Here is a 15,494-nt window from a genome sequence, read left to right as displayed (position 1 = left end):
AATTTTTGTGTCACCTTAATAAAAAGGGTCTGATCTTCACACAATAATTTGAGTTATACCTAGGTTTTCACCCATCTGGAGAATTTGAGTTCATATTTAATCGGTGCAGTGTTGATATCCCGAGGCACCATATTTCAGATGATGTGTCTGAAATTCCCAAGGGCCCTCCATCATAACTCTCCTTGCAGCAACTTCTTGGCACAGCATTCATTTATTTCTCATTCGCCCTCTGTAAAATTCTTTGGGGTGTTTTTCAATGAATATTAAAGCTACTATAAAATAAGAGTTGTTGTTTCTCTCTATGCTGAAGCTCATAAACACCCTACCAAGTAATATTTTTGTTACTGATTTTGTGGGGACCAGCATTCATCATCCAATGAAAAATGGCAGAATTGAACCAAAATGAAATTGGAAGTCTAAAATTAAAACAAAATATGCTCAATTTGATCAGCCAGTGAGGCTGTATTTTGGGAAGAGAAACACAGTTAACATTTCAGGACAAAAGTTGTATAAGACATTGGTGAGGCCTAATGTAGAGTATTATGTGCAGTTTTGGTCACCTAACTACAGAAAATATGCAAATAAGATTGAAGAGTACAGAGAAAATTTATATGGATGTTGTAAATTTACTGGCGGACCTGAGTTATGAGGACAGATTGAATGGGACAGGACTTAATTCACCAAGAATGCAGAAGATTGAGAGGAGAGTTGGTACAGGTTTACAAAATTATGAGGGGTATAGATAGGATAAATGCAAGCAGGTCTTTCCCACTGAGGTTGGGTGAGACTGCCATCAGAGATCATGGATTAAAGGTGAAAGGTGAGATGTTTAAGAGAAACATGAGGGGAAACTTCTCTCAGAGGGTGGTGGGAATGTGGAACAAGCTGCTAGTGTGACTGGTTGACGCGATTTTGATTTCAACATTTAAGAGAAGTTTGGATAGGTACACGGATTCGTAAGGCCAGTGATGTTGTGGGGATGGAACTGGACTCTCTGACTGTGGTGTCTGAAAAGAGGATGCTGTCTAAGTTGCATGCCATCTTGGTCAATGTCTCCCATCCACTACATAATGTATTGGTTGGGCACAGGAGTACATTCAGCCAGAGACTCATTCCACCGAGATGCAGCACAGAGCGTCATAGGAAGTCACTCCTGCCTGTGGCCATCAAACTTTCCCTTGGAGGGTCAGACACCCTGAGCCGATAGGCTGGTCCTGGACTTATTTCATAACTTACTGGCATAATTTACATATTACTATTTAACTATTTATGGTTCTATTACTATTATTTATGGTGCAACTGTAATGAAAACCAATTTCCCCTGGGATCAATAAAGTATGACTATGACTATGACTATGGGTGGTAGGGGAATGGAGGGCTATGGTTCAGGTGCAGGTCAATGGGTCTCGGCAGCTTAAATGGTTCGGCATGAAGTAGAGGGGCTGAAGGGCCTGTTGCTCTGCTGTAGTTGTCTTTGACTTTGTGACTCTTTTTAAAGGCAGCCAGAAGTGTTTACACTCTGTTTCTCTTCCCACAGATACAGCCTGACCTGCCAAGTGATTCCAGCATTTACTGCCTTGAAGAATAGGAGAATTCCAGCTTTCCTTTGTAACTAAAATCTTGCTTTTAACAGAATTAAAAGCATAATATTGAATGATGCACCATACACCTGGTTTTGGACTTCAGCCAAAAAGATGTTTAATTCCAGCACCTTCCTGACTTGAGCCTTGTGGAAAAGGCATTGGGCATCTGGAAACGAGGTCCTTGCCACAGAATATCAAACCATTACACTTGCTTTATAGTTACAGTTCTCCTGCAACTAGGCCAGTTAAGCTGATGGTCAAGAGTGATCCTACAGCATTGCTTGTGAGATATATAGGGATAATAATGCTACTGCACCTTAAGCGGAGGTAGATGGATTCTTTTTGCGGGATGGATTTTGTTCTGGTACTTGGGTATAGTGAATGTTCTTTGCTGTTTCTCGTCATGATGGTGATTAGCATCAATTCTGATGCACAGTAAATACATGTACTTCATCAAGCATGTTGTGTTGTTGGCCAGAAAGGCCGACAATCAGTGAACAGGAATGGATGTGGCCATTTAGTGAGACTGTCCTCGCAGCCACCATTTTGTGAACAGTTTGATGAACTGATTTTTGCTCTGGGATAATGTGATTACAGCAACTGAACAGGGGCACAAGCAGTTTCTGCTAATGATCTGCTAAACCTGAGAATGTTCTCAGATAAGAAGCTGTTCATCGTGTAAAATGGCATGTTTGCAGAGGTAATCTTGTCACCTGAGGCCAGTGTTTGGGTAACCATGTTTGACTGGATTGAACTAGTCAGAGTTAAATAGAACAAAAGTTGCCACTTCGGACATGAAGTTGGAGGCAAAGGGCATAAAACAATACTGCTTGTAGCCCTGGTCTACGTCCAATGAGAACTGACATAGGTCAATCAGTTGACCATGGGCCAACAGAACTGAAACATCAGAGATTGATCTGATAAGAGAAGGAATAAAAATAAAGGATTTTGGGAGCACAGGCAGTGACCAACTATCACAGATGTGGAGGACCCCACGTTGGACACGTGGAGATCACATCAGGAGCACGAGGAATGCCTGGCCAACATAGACTCTTCTTCCCAGGTATTACTTTTCTACTCTTTAACTGTTTGTGCAGTGTCAAGGAAACTTAGTAAGTCTTCTCACAGGTACTCGGCTATGCAAATTCATGTGTTTGTGAAATTAGCCAATAAAGGTACTTGTCAGTAAGTACAGATTCTCTTTGTGCCTAACTGATCTTTATTACTAAGGGAAATCATTCTAATAGTGTAATCAATCTTACTCATTAAACTCACTGACTCACCATTGAAATGCCTTCTTCCACATCTTCTTGTACCCGTTTCACTGGCTTCAGTAGCTGCTGCAGCAGTTTGTTATGGCGTGACAACTGGAAGACAATATTGACTTCAGAAAAACCTTTTGTATTCAATGTTGGTTCCAAAGAGAAGTGTAAGACAATACCAGTGCAAAACCCAATTTGTAATTTCATATCTATTTCCACGTGACAGCATCATTGATATAGGGTCACAAGGGTAAATAGATATGAAATGGCAACTGATGAACCAATATTTATTAATTTGTGAACAATATGTTTTAGGTGCTCCATAATTTTTTAAGGTTCTGCAGCCTGATTGCAGTAACAAGTACTATATTATGTTCTATATTATTCTGCCATCCAAAACAAATTTTCTGAAGACTAATATTTTTTTTCAAAAATATTAATAGCACAGGAAATGATTCAGCCTCTTTCATAAACAAACATACATAGAGTAAAACTCCAAAAACATGTGATCCAACTATTTGGAAATCCCAATCGTTCACAGCCTGGCTCACCAGGTGATGCCTGCTATACTCCATGTCCACTCAGCAGAACCCCTTTTCCTGCACTCCCTTTAAACGTATCTGATTCACTGCAGGCGGGGGGGGGGGGATATTCTATTTAAAAAATAAATTAAATGTGCTTTGGTGCCTCAGTGTGGATATAGCACTAAGTTGCCACAAAATATGAGCATCAAAGCCAGATTATTGGAGTTTTGCTGCATTCATTAAATTGAAAAAGGTATAACTTTGGTTTAGCAAACAGCACTTGAACAAGATATTTAGTACGTTGCAGGTTCAAGTCTCAAATCAGAAACTTGAACATTAAAGTCTGACAGTACTTAAGGAATTCTAGACTACTAGTGAAACATCTTTGGATAAGATGTTAAATTTAGGCTTTATGCTCTTTCAGTTGTACATTAAAATAATCCAGGATATTATTTTGAATAACTGCAGGGATGTATTCTCAGTGATCTGGCTAATCAATGTCAGGTAAACAGATAAGTTGGACATAATCATGATGTTGTTCTGGGGTTCTGCTCTGTATCACCTCGGTGTTACCCTATCTTCGGTACAAGAATGACTGTTCTTCAGAAATGCTTCAATGTCTATAACAAATTTTTGGATAACTTGAGGTGCTGAAGGTTACTACAACACTGCAATTAGAGCATATATATTGCATCTGGGATTTTCCTAGCCAGCTGACCAAATAGTCATTTGAATAATGGGCCATCATTAAATTTATCTGCCCTTACCAGTCTCTGAAATGGTTCCCTGTGATGATAATGATGCCCTGACATTCTTTTCTGAGTAAAAGAAGAAAGCCTCAAAGGTGAACAGGAGGATATGAAAAAGATGGCAATCAAAAGATAAAATTCAATCAGCGTTACCTGCAAAGCTAAGATATAAATATTGTGTCCCACGCTTCTTGGGGAAACCTCTGAATTCTCGCATTCCTCTTCTTGGTTGTAGGCCTTCTTTATAACGTCAACCTTAAAGGGGCATAGTTCAATTGTAAGTAAATACTAATGCCTGAAGTCTGTTTCTGGTCTCATCAGAACATACCTTTTATATTTTCCATTGTCGTAAGAAAGTCAATGCGCAATGTGTAGCAATAGATTTGGTAGCAAATTAAATTGTAGCATTCAAGAGGCGTTTAGATAGATACATGAAGGGAAGGACTTGGAGGGTTAAAGGTTGAATGTGGACAGCAGGGAAGATGATGGGAAGGCATGGACTTGTTGGGTGGAGGAGCCTGTTTTCATACGGTGTTACTCTATGACTATAAATATTGCAAGTATTCTGATAACACCAGTCAAAGTTCTCTGTTAGCTCACTCCATGAAAAGAATCCCAATAAATTTACCTTTAGTGCAAACTAACACACTCAGGAGCTTGCCCTGCTGTTGAAACACATTATGAGTAAAAGGCTTGCTCTTGCGGAGCTAACATGATACATACTTGCAATTGACATGAGCTTTTATCAAGCAAGATATACTAAACTATGTATTACAGTATCTATCAGGAGCTTCTGCTAGTAAAATATGTATTGTCTTATAAATTTTATCCTGAATGAGAAAGTGGTGATTTAAACATATGCTTTATCCATACATACAATGAAGTGCTGCTGCTTTTGTATAATTTGAACTTCTTCCACCTACCTTTTCAGGTGGATGCTAAAACTGTCTGATACTATGAGAAAAAAAAGTTTAATCTCTTGAACATTTCTCACATTCCAGGCCCACAATAAACCTTACTGTTTGCAACTAAAATTGGCTGCAGTGTTTGCACATATAACAGTAACTGCACTTTAAGTAATTTGTAACTGAGTATAAGTGATTTAGCAACACACACAAAATGCTGGATGAACTCAGCAGGCCGGGCAGCATCTATGGAAAAGAGTACAGTCGACGATTCAGACCGAGACTCTTTGGCAGGACTGGAGAAAAAAAGCAGAGGAGTAGATTTAAAAGGTGTGGTGGGGTGGGGGTGGGTGGGAAGGGGGGAGAGAGAAACACAAGGTGATCGGTGAAACCTAAAGGGGGATGGATGAAGTAAAGAGCTGGGAAGTTGGTGAAAGAGACAGAAGGCCAAGGAAGAAAGAAAAGGGGGGTGGGGGGGGGAGTAGCACCAGAGGGAGGTGATGGGCTGGCAAGGAGATAAGGTGAGAGAGGGAAAAGGGATGGGAAGTGGAGAAGGGGTGAGGGTGGGTGGAGGGCATTACCATAAGTTCAAGAAATCAAAGTTCATGCCATCAGGTTGGAGGCTACCCAGATGGATTATAAGGTGTTGTTCCTCCAACTCATCATGATAGTGGAGGAGGCCATGGATAGACATATCGGAATGGGAATGGGAAGTAGAATTAAAATGGATAGCCATTGGGAGATAACACCTTGTCTTGAAATCATAAAAGGTTACAGACTTCCCACCCTGCAAAAACTCATTTCACGGAGGTAGCACCATCAATTTGCGGGAGGCTCCCGGAACTTCCAGGAGATGTGGGATGTCTGCAATAGACTTATATTAGGCAGGAGTACACTTTAGGGTAGTCTGGGGTGACGTACATTTTATATTTTCTTTTTTTGGAACACTCTGCCATGGTGCGCACGCACTCTCTGTCTCTCGTGCCTGCTCTTTCGCTCTTGCACTCTCTCTCGCACTTGCTCTCAAAAAAATTGATTTCCGGGATATTGTATATAACTTGCGGGCATCAGGAAGCCACTATCAATGTGCGGGAGACTCCCGAAACTTCTGGGAGAGGTGGTATGTCTGAGGTTATATAAAGAAAAGTTCATTCTTCAATATTACTAAATTAAATTTATTTTACCTATTTTCCAATATATGTTAATTACAGTTACTGAATTAGACTTGTGTCTAATTAGACTTCTTATGGTCTTATAAAGGCAGCAGATTGGGGCTGAAAAGGAAAATAGATCAGCCATGATGAAATAGTAGAGCAGACTCGATGGGCCAAATGGCCTAATTCTGCTCCTATATCTGATGGTCTTGTAGTGTTGCACAATAGTGTTGCACAACATACTGCCCAAGACAGACCTCAAAGATGGATCCAATCGTTCAAATGTCCTCACCACTTCATAGCCCTACAAGGTACATTTCTGTCCTGCCTTGCACCCGTCCATGCCCACCACCCTGAGTATTCCAGCCTCTCCACATGGTTTGCTCTTGTCCCACAAGGCTTCTTGCTGGCTTGCACTTCCATGCTCAAATGCTCATTGTTTTAACCTTCCAGTTTTGTTTGGTTTTTGAATCGCTTTCTATTTGAACAGTCCCACTGAAGAGAGGGTCTGAAACTCTGTCACTTTGCTCCACAGTACAACAGCCTTCAGAGCTCTGCTGAGGTGCAATGAATTGAAGTTATAAAGGGACCAGTCAAATAAAAGTGTTCCCACTCACTAATCAGTGGGAGGTTTACGTAATTTGGAAAATAACCTGGGGGGACACTGATGTCTTTAGCTAAGTAGTAAGGTGCAGTGGAGATAGGGCAAATGGAGTTGCAAGTGGAGCCAAATGTCAGGCAGCAAGATGGCAGTGCATAGGTGGAATTTGGGACAGGGAGGACTGGAATTCAAAGTGAGCCATTAAGTATACAGCGAGTGAAGCAGAGAGTAGGATGCTATATGATCATATGGTGGTCCGCGCCTGTGATGCTACTGCAAGTAAGTTTTTCATTGCTCCTGCAGATACATGTACTTGTGTATGTGACAATAAACTCAGCATTGACTTTGAGAAGAGTCAGTGAGGGCAACAATGAGAAAGGTAGCAGAGAGGCAGTAAGGAAGAGACAGTGCAAGAGCATTGAGAACAAAACTATGACCAGAAGTATCATTTGTTTATGCATGTCTGAAATAAAACATATTATTTTCTGGTAGATGGTTCCAAGGTTGTCAAGCTGAGGAGTGGTAATGGGGACAAGCTCCCACTACCTAAAAGTGCTCCTCACGGCGCACGCCTCAAATAGCCTCTGACAACCACATCCAACTCCTGGCCTTCTCGTGTGGTTTAGCCTCTAAGCCCGGCGGAACTGATTCTACTGACAGCAGACAGGGCGAAGGTGGGTCCTGGCGCCTAAAAACCAGTGTTTGAGATAGATGGACCTCATCAGCCTGGGAAGGCAGTCCATCTAAGAGAGGGAAAACCCTGATTCCAAACCTCTGCTGCCTTTGCGGCCGTACCCACTCATGGGAAAGGCTTCAGGAGTAAACCCTGAGGACAAATCCAGAGCTGGAGTCCCTAAGGCAGTCTGATGTTGCCCTCAACCTCATTCTGGCAACTCCTGCAATGACACCGGTGCCAAGCTGTGTCGGCCCCTGCCCTTCCCTTGGACAATATCGGTGTCGTGGAGAGGGGAGACTTGCTGCATGGGCAACTGTCGGTCTTCCATACAACCTTGCCCAGGCTTGCGCCCTGGAACTTTCCAGGCACAGATTCGTGGTCTCGCGAGACTAACAGTGCCACCACCAGATGGCCCTTGGAAATGGTTTAGAAGTAAATAACCTTCTGGGAAAAAAAGTTACACAAAACTATGCTCTATGAATGGCAAAATAGTACAAGTCCCCAAGGTATTAAATTAAAAATAGAAAATCTGGAAACTTCCAGCTTGTCAAACAACATATCAGAGAGAGAATTATCTTTTGTCAGGTATTAGGATTCAATCAAAAGGTCAACATCTAAGCTTAGAAATACCTTTTGCTGTCCACATACGGCTGAACATTAACAATTTTTTCATTTCTGATTCACAGCTAATCCACTTCAGCAACATTCAGGAATCCTTAGCAGTAAACATGCAGAGTGATAGACCTAAGCTGTTGATTTCTGACTAAATTTATACAACTGCAATTGTTAACACACTCACCAGTTCTTGGGGCCTCATATTGAAGAGGATCCTTTCTGCATTTTCAGTGTCATACCTACTTTCCATAAGTGCAAGTAAAAGCTTGGAAGCATTGTCCTATTACAAAAACAAAAATGACAATTATGTAGATCCTGACACCTTCACAAAGCGAAACTACTTTCATAAACTCTGATATTTGGTCTTCATCTACAAAACTTCCTCCTTGGAATTTATTGTGGATATTCATGTTTCTAAATTACTATAGAATTTGTTTTTGATGTGTTAATCTGAATTATACTTCTTTGTATTTTTCTGGTTCACTTCGCAACACATCATTAGAATACACATGGATAGGCTGTTATCCGTCAATCACCTTCACACATACCACACGTTGCTCGTTGACCTAGTTCAGCTTAGTAATCAGAATCCATTGCATATATTTTTGGGAGAATCTAAATGGGATTTTTAACTGTCAACACAAGTCAAAATTATCTGAAAAGCCATTAAACATAATGAAAATCAAATCATTGATCCAAATCACTCAAATTCTGCACAACAATCACATCACAGTGTAGATTTAATTCTGTGGATGGAATCTGTGGCTGGACAATGCTGCCCAAATCATCACCAGCACCAGCCTACCAGCCATCAAAGATGTATATACAGAAAGGTGATAGAAAGGGGCCAGTAACATCACCTACCCTACTCATGGGAGGAGGCTATGTAGCATTAATACCAGGACCACCAGACTCAATAACTGCTACTTTCCCCAAGCAGTAAGGCTGATCAACACCTCCACCCACTAACCCATCCTTCACACTCCATCCACCACTACTTTATCATTTCCTGTCAGTCACCTTATCTGCAGACATTCCTGGCTGACCATCACTTCATGGACATACAGTACAATCAATCTCTGTATATTGGCTAATATATTTATATTAATTGTGATTTTATTATTACTGTGTTTTTTATCATTTGTAGGGGGGATTTTGTGCTGCATTGGATCTGGAGTAATAATTATTTTGTTCTCCTTTACACTTGTGTACAGGAAATGACATTTTACAACTTGGAATCTGGACTATTTTTGATCAAAGCTCTACTTACTTTGAGCCGTAGCACCAGGTCCATCCTGTACTTGCAGAGCGGACTGATATCGTTCAGAATTAATGCAGTAATAATATCGATGCCATTACACTCATGTGTTACAATGCATGTCTAGGAAATAAACAAAATCAAACCAAAATGTCTTAAGGCAGTAAGTAGGGAGACCATTCAAAGTACTTGACTTAGTAAAGCTGCATCAACCAATATAAACAGTTTTTAAAGATCTTACAAAAACTTTTCACCCCATGGGAGAGGGAAGCCCCTGTCCTCACAGTCCTACAAAAACCAGTAAAACTGCAGTTAAAAGAAGTAATGATTCTGTGCTTAAACAAACGTCCATTGAGAGCTTTAAACAGTATGTAAACAAGCTTCCACATATAGAGTTCCAATGATAGTCAGGAGTGAGAACTGGTTTTCTCCCCGGTTACCTGAACTGCTGACTGATTCTTCTTTCTCCTGGTTTGTAGTGTTTTTGTAACAGTTGTATCTATTATCCCACAAGAAAACTTTTACACTTGTAAAAGGTCTTGATTTGAATTGAATAGGTGCTTGATTTAGAAGGGCATCAAAGGTTATGGGGAGAAGGTAGGGCTGAGAGGGAGAATAAATCAACTATGATAGAATTGCGGAACAGACTCAGTGGGCCAAATAGCCTCATTGTGCTCCTATAGTATGTCTAAAGGTCTTATGCTCCAATAAATACTTGAAGACACAAAAGACTGCAGATGCTGGAAAATGGAACAAAAGAAAAACTAGTGCAAAAACTTGGGTTGAGCACCTCATGCAGAGTGTTGACCCATATGTCAGCTATCCCTTTGCCTACTCAAATGCTGCTTGACCCAATAAGATCTTCCAGCAGTTGTTTTTTTTTGCTGAATAGTTGCTTTGGTTTCAAAAATGAGAAAGGAACTCTAACACAACATTCTCTTCAAAAACTCATGCTCATGCTTCTTTCTGCTGAGCTCTGATCATTTAAAGCTGATAACCCTGACATAGGAGAATACATAAAAAGGAGTGACACCACACTTATATTTTATATTTAATGTTAAAGATAACCCCTCTATACCAATATTTCAAAATTAACTAGTAATGATGTGGGTACAGTTCAGCTATGATGCATACCTGGTTCTCAGTGCAAGGACCCTGACAATACTCTGTTAGTGTCTCTAGTGTCTGAATAATAAGAAGCACATTATTTTCATTGATATACAGTCCAAGCAACCCCAGACCTCCAGTCGTGCTTCCACACATGATATCCAAAAACTGCAGCGTCTCACACACCAAGTTGTAATTTGTCTTGTTGTTTTGACAGCGGAGGAGATTCTGTTGAGGAAAGGTACATAACTGATCAAGAAATAGAAAAGAAGAGCCTAGCAAAAAAAACAATATGTGAAGTCTGATGCAGGCAAGACTTACACAAGAAAACAGCAACAGGATTAGGTGATCTGTATGACATGGTACATTCATACTTCGTATGAAATGCTTCATTCATAATGAAATCATTACAGTAAATCAGTCACGATTGAATGATGGAGCAGAGTCAAGGGGCCGAATGGCCTAATTCTGTTCCTATTTCTTATAGTCCTACGGTCTAAAATGCTTGAATTAGTAACATCATAAATGCTTTCATGCATATCTATGGGGTAAATGCCAGAAACCCAGCTGTTGGGCTTCAGGAGGCCAGTACATGCAGAAGCTTTCAATGATTTTAATGCCTGGGGATTTTTTTGTCCATGCACCTTTGATTTTTAAAAATATATTTTGGCTGTTCAGAAAGTAGTGGGTACGATCACAGCCTGATGTTTGTAGTATTACTTTGGGGTTCGTTGACCTCCATCTTCTGTCCTTTAATAGTGATCACCCAATAGGTTTAGGTGAGACTAGTTCTAGTTTCATCCAACTTCAGTGGAAACAACCTGCTTGCATTTTGCCTGTCTATACCCCTCTGCTTCTGGGATGTCAAGCATTTTAGACCACAGAACATACATATCTTTGTATCACATGTAAACTTGGCAGACAAAGCTATCAATTCTGTCGTCCAAATCTTTGACAAATAAAGAGAAAAGAAGCTGTTCTAACACTGACCCCTGCAGAACACCGGTAGCCGGTAGCCAACCAGGACAGGGCCCCTTTATTACAGCCATCCTTCTATCGATGCTAATATCTGTAGTGTGATAACGTAGACTCTTATCTGGTTAAGCAGCTTCATGTGCAGCAGCTTGTCAAAGGCCTTCCAAAAATCCACGTAAACTACATTCACTGCCTTCTCCCCATGACCTTTGAAACACTATTTTTTCTTTTCTCAGATAAGGGACCCAAAACTGCTCACAATACTCCCAGTGTGGTCTGACCAATGCCTTACAAAGCCTCAGCATTACATCCTAGCCTTTATACTGTAGTCCTCTTGAAATGAATACTAACATTGTGTTTGCCTTCACCATCAATTTAACCTGCAAGTTAACCTTCAGGGAATTCTGTACGAGGACTCCCATGTCCCTTTGCATCTCTGAAATTTTAATATTCTCATTTAAAAAATACTGTACACCTTTATTCCTTCTACCAAACTGCATTAGCATACACTTCCCTACACTATATTCCATTTGCCACTTCTATGCCCATTCTCTCAATCTGCCTACGACCTTCTGTGGGCTCGCTGCTTCCTCATCACTAACTGCCCCTCCACTTATCTTCATATTGTCTGCAAACTTGGTCACAAATCCATCAATTCTGTCATCTAAATTAGTGACATACTGTGTAACGTGAAAAGAAGTGGGTTCAACAACTGACACCAGTTAAGTGCCAACCAGAAAAGGACCCCTTTATTGCCTCCTGTCATGCAGCTGATCTGTGGTTCTTTTTGCTTTGGTATGTCTGATGCACAAAGACCTTGAAGGAAAACTGTGTAACAAAGACATTCTGAATTAGGCCTATGTGTGATGTAAACAAAACACAGAATGTATGGATAGAATCATACAGGATAGAAGCAGGTCATCAGCCCACCAGGTCTAGTAGACACCCACCTATATTAATCCTGCCCATAAATTTCAATACAATTGCTCATCTCAACACCTCTTACATGCTTCCATCTCTCTCCGGGTGAAATAGGCCTCTCAGGTTCCTTCTAATTTTCCTACCCCTCTCCATAAGTCTATATGCTCTGGTTTTACTCACCAATGACAAGGGAAAAGATGGCTACAATCTGTGCTATCTACACTCCTCATCATTTTACACACCATATCCACTCAACCTCCTCGCCTCTAGGGAGAACAGAGCCAATCTCCCTTCATCAGTAAAACACTGTACCCCCAGCAACAGCCTGGTGAATCCCTTTGTTACCATCTCCAGTGCTGTATTACCTTTCTTACAGTGTAGTGATTAGAGCTGCATGCAGTTCTCCAACTGAAGTCTTCATATATTTTCTTTATTATATAAAGTTGGGTCTCAAACCCCCTGCTCTAGTATTCAGTGCCATGACTAATGAAGGCTAGCATCAATTATGCCACCTTCAAGAATCTTTGGACTTGCACACCAAGGCCTCTCTGTTTCTCAGTACTCCTTTGCACTTCACCATTTATGGTATATATTTTAACCTCATTAGTACTCCAAAAATACATTACCTCTCAATTATCAAGGTTAAACTGCATTTGTCATTTCACCTTCATAGATATTGATCTGCAGCCTAAAACATCTCTTCGCATTGTTAACAAATCTACCAAAATTAATGCCATCTGCAAACTTACTGATTATGCATCGATATTGATATCCACTGCATTCAGATGCATTGCAAGCTGCAAGGATCCCATCACTGAAACCCACTTGCTGGCATCTAATCACAAAAACAACTCTGTACCATAACTCTTTCTCCCTTTTCTATAGCCAAGCTAATTTTGGAACTATTTTGCCAATTTACCCTAGATCCCTCGGGTACTAACCATTTGGACCAATCTCCAATGTGGCATATTGTGAAAGGCCTTACCAAAGCCTATTTAAACCACATGTACTGCACTGCTCTTGTCAATACACATTAATACCTTCTAAACAAACCTGGTCATATTGTCCTTCACCAGTGACACCAGTTCATTTCCCACTGCTGTCTAAGGAATTTGTACTTTCTCCCGGTGGCCGTGTGTGTTTCCTCCACGTGCTCCCGTTTCCATAACAGAATGGTTAAGAAGATGCTTTACTATGAGTGCATAATAAAGAACTTCATTTCCCAGTGGGCAATGCGGGCATCTCACCCGGAACCGGAAGCTACAATGGTGAGCTGGTCGCACACACTCAGTGTTGAGCAGCAGTTCAGTAATAAAACATAATATAAATTCATGCCAAGCTTTTCTTTATTAAGAACAAACAGAACAATAGGTTAATTGGTAATTGGGATGTGTGGGCTATTGGCCTGGAAGGACACATTACAAAACTATATATCTAAATACAAAAACCTTAAAAAATTGTTTGTAATGTTAGAATCTGCGCATGGTGACATAAGACACTCTGTAATCTAACCTGAAGGTTACTGTTATGGTTTTCACACAGGAGCTGTAGAAACCGTAGGATGGGCTGCATTACTGCCACTGCTGCGCTCATTTCATTTTCTTTTTGCTGGTGTTCATTATCTACCGATTTTTTCATTGGTGATCTGCTATGAGCAGTTGCCATCAAAACATGGACATCTTTTCCTAAATGGGAAACAAGCAATGACTGAAACTCATCACCAATAAAATTACCGCCATCGTGCAGCATTAGTGTCAAGTGCATTACATATTGCATGAAATTCCTTTCTTTGTTGTGAGAACAGATGTGAATGATTCATTAAAAGAGCAAACATCGGGGTGATGCAAGGTGTTAATGTGTTCTCAATTTTGCACAGTGTGATGTGAATAGCTTGGAAGCTTTATGATGCTACTTATTTGAATCCCCTATGTTTCCTTTATTATGATACTTTTGACAACCACAGAGGCATTAAATATAAAACAAAGCAATTATCATGTGGTAAACATAGATTTTAGAATCTGTGTTGTCATTGCAATCTTGACTGATATATTATTCACTAAATCAAAATTTTATGCCAAAGTAACCCATGACTCTTTATAGATCTCAAAAGTTTATGATACTTTTCTGATGATTTGAATTGCACAAATAACCCAACTCTAGTTTAAAAAAAACACTTCTCTCCTTAAAAGAATATCACTCAGAGTGGATAACATCAGGAGATGGGATCAAATGCTGTATTCAGACAAACTTGGAACAGGGAGGGCTAAATCATCTGAAGAGTGGGAAGATAGGTGTTCTAGAGGGAGGTTCATGTTGCTGATCTAGGTGTATGTCGGTTGTTTGCACTCTGACACCAGACTGCGCCATCGCTTGCAGAGACATTCCTCCACTTCTTCCATTGCCCCCTCCAGAGTTATGTTAAGAACCAGCTCTGCTTGTTATTAGGATCGTGAACCTGTCTGAAATCCACTACTCTGTGACAAGCAACAAACACCATACATTGCAGTGCTGATAAAGAGCAATTTATGTGAAGTGGTATCTGTATCTCCACAAAAACTATATCTCATCAGTACTCAAAATATTAAGACTGCAGATCTCTGTTTTATACCTGCAGGTGAATCCAAATTATGGTGATCAGAAATTGCGACCAACATTATACACTGAAATCATACTTCCAAACAGTCAAACCCTTCTGAGATAACACTTAATTAGAATTTATTTTCCCCCTTACTCTCAAACGTCACTGGCTGATCTACATAAACTGTACGAAGCAGTGTTTGGGTCAGAGAGACCACATTCATGATGATCTTTAGTGCCTTAGCAGGACAGAAAACTAAATGTCAAAAAAAAACTCTGACCTTTCTGAACACCTCCTGGGATGGCTTGTGTTTTGTCCTGTGCATCTTTCATCACTTTGCTTCCCGGCTCATTCATATTGACTGAAACAGTTGCTTTGATATCTTGGTGAGCAGCCTTAATACGATTATGAAGCACTTTAAAAAATTTCTCTGATTTACTGTCACCAGTCATTAGAGCATAGAAGGAATTCTGAAGACAAAATACGTGTATATTAGCAAACGTGCTTTTGGAAGTCCCATAGATTAAATGATAAAGGTCATTTAATTCAAATTTAATTCCCTGTCCATAGCATTAAAATGCATCAT

General features: G+C 40.3%; 1 protein-coding gene across 2 annotated transcripts in view; it reads right to left on the bottom strand.

The window, feature by feature from the left end:
* itpr3 (inositol 1,4,5-trisphosphate receptor, type 3) overlaps window positions 1–15,494 on the bottom strand; it is a 310,992-nt gene that overhangs the window by 35,646 nt on the left and 259,852 nt on the right. For both annotated transcript variants that reach the window (XM_063065549.1, XM_063065550.1), the window contains exons 40-46: window positions 15,189–15,378; window positions 13,843–14,015; window positions 10,462–10,662; window positions 9,340–9,450; window positions 8,254–8,349; window positions 4,272–4,373; window positions 2,867–2,950 (exon numbers count right to left, since the gene is read on the bottom strand). In XM_063065549.1, the coding sequence (XP_062921619.1) occupies window positions 2,867–2,950; window positions 4,272–4,373; window positions 8,254–8,349; window positions 9,340–9,450; window positions 10,462–10,662; window positions 13,843–14,015; window positions 15,189–15,378 (957 nt within the window). The remainder of the gene's footprint in view (window positions 1–2,866; window positions 2,951–4,271; window positions 4,374–8,253; window positions 8,350–9,339; window positions 9,451–10,461; window positions 10,663–13,842; window positions 14,016–15,188; window positions 15,379–15,494) is intronic.

The sequence above is a fragment of the Mobula hypostoma genome, chromosome 13 (assembly GCF_963921235.1).
Source record: "Mobula hypostoma chromosome 13, sMobHyp1.1, whole genome shotgun sequence".
In the NCBI taxonomy this organism is placed as follows: Eukaryota; Metazoa; Chordata; class Chondrichthyes; order Myliobatiformes; family Myliobatidae; genus Mobula; species Mobula hypostoma.
The sequence above is the reverse complement of the archived record's forward strand: the minus strand, read 5'-3'. Positions and strand labels throughout refer to the sequence as shown.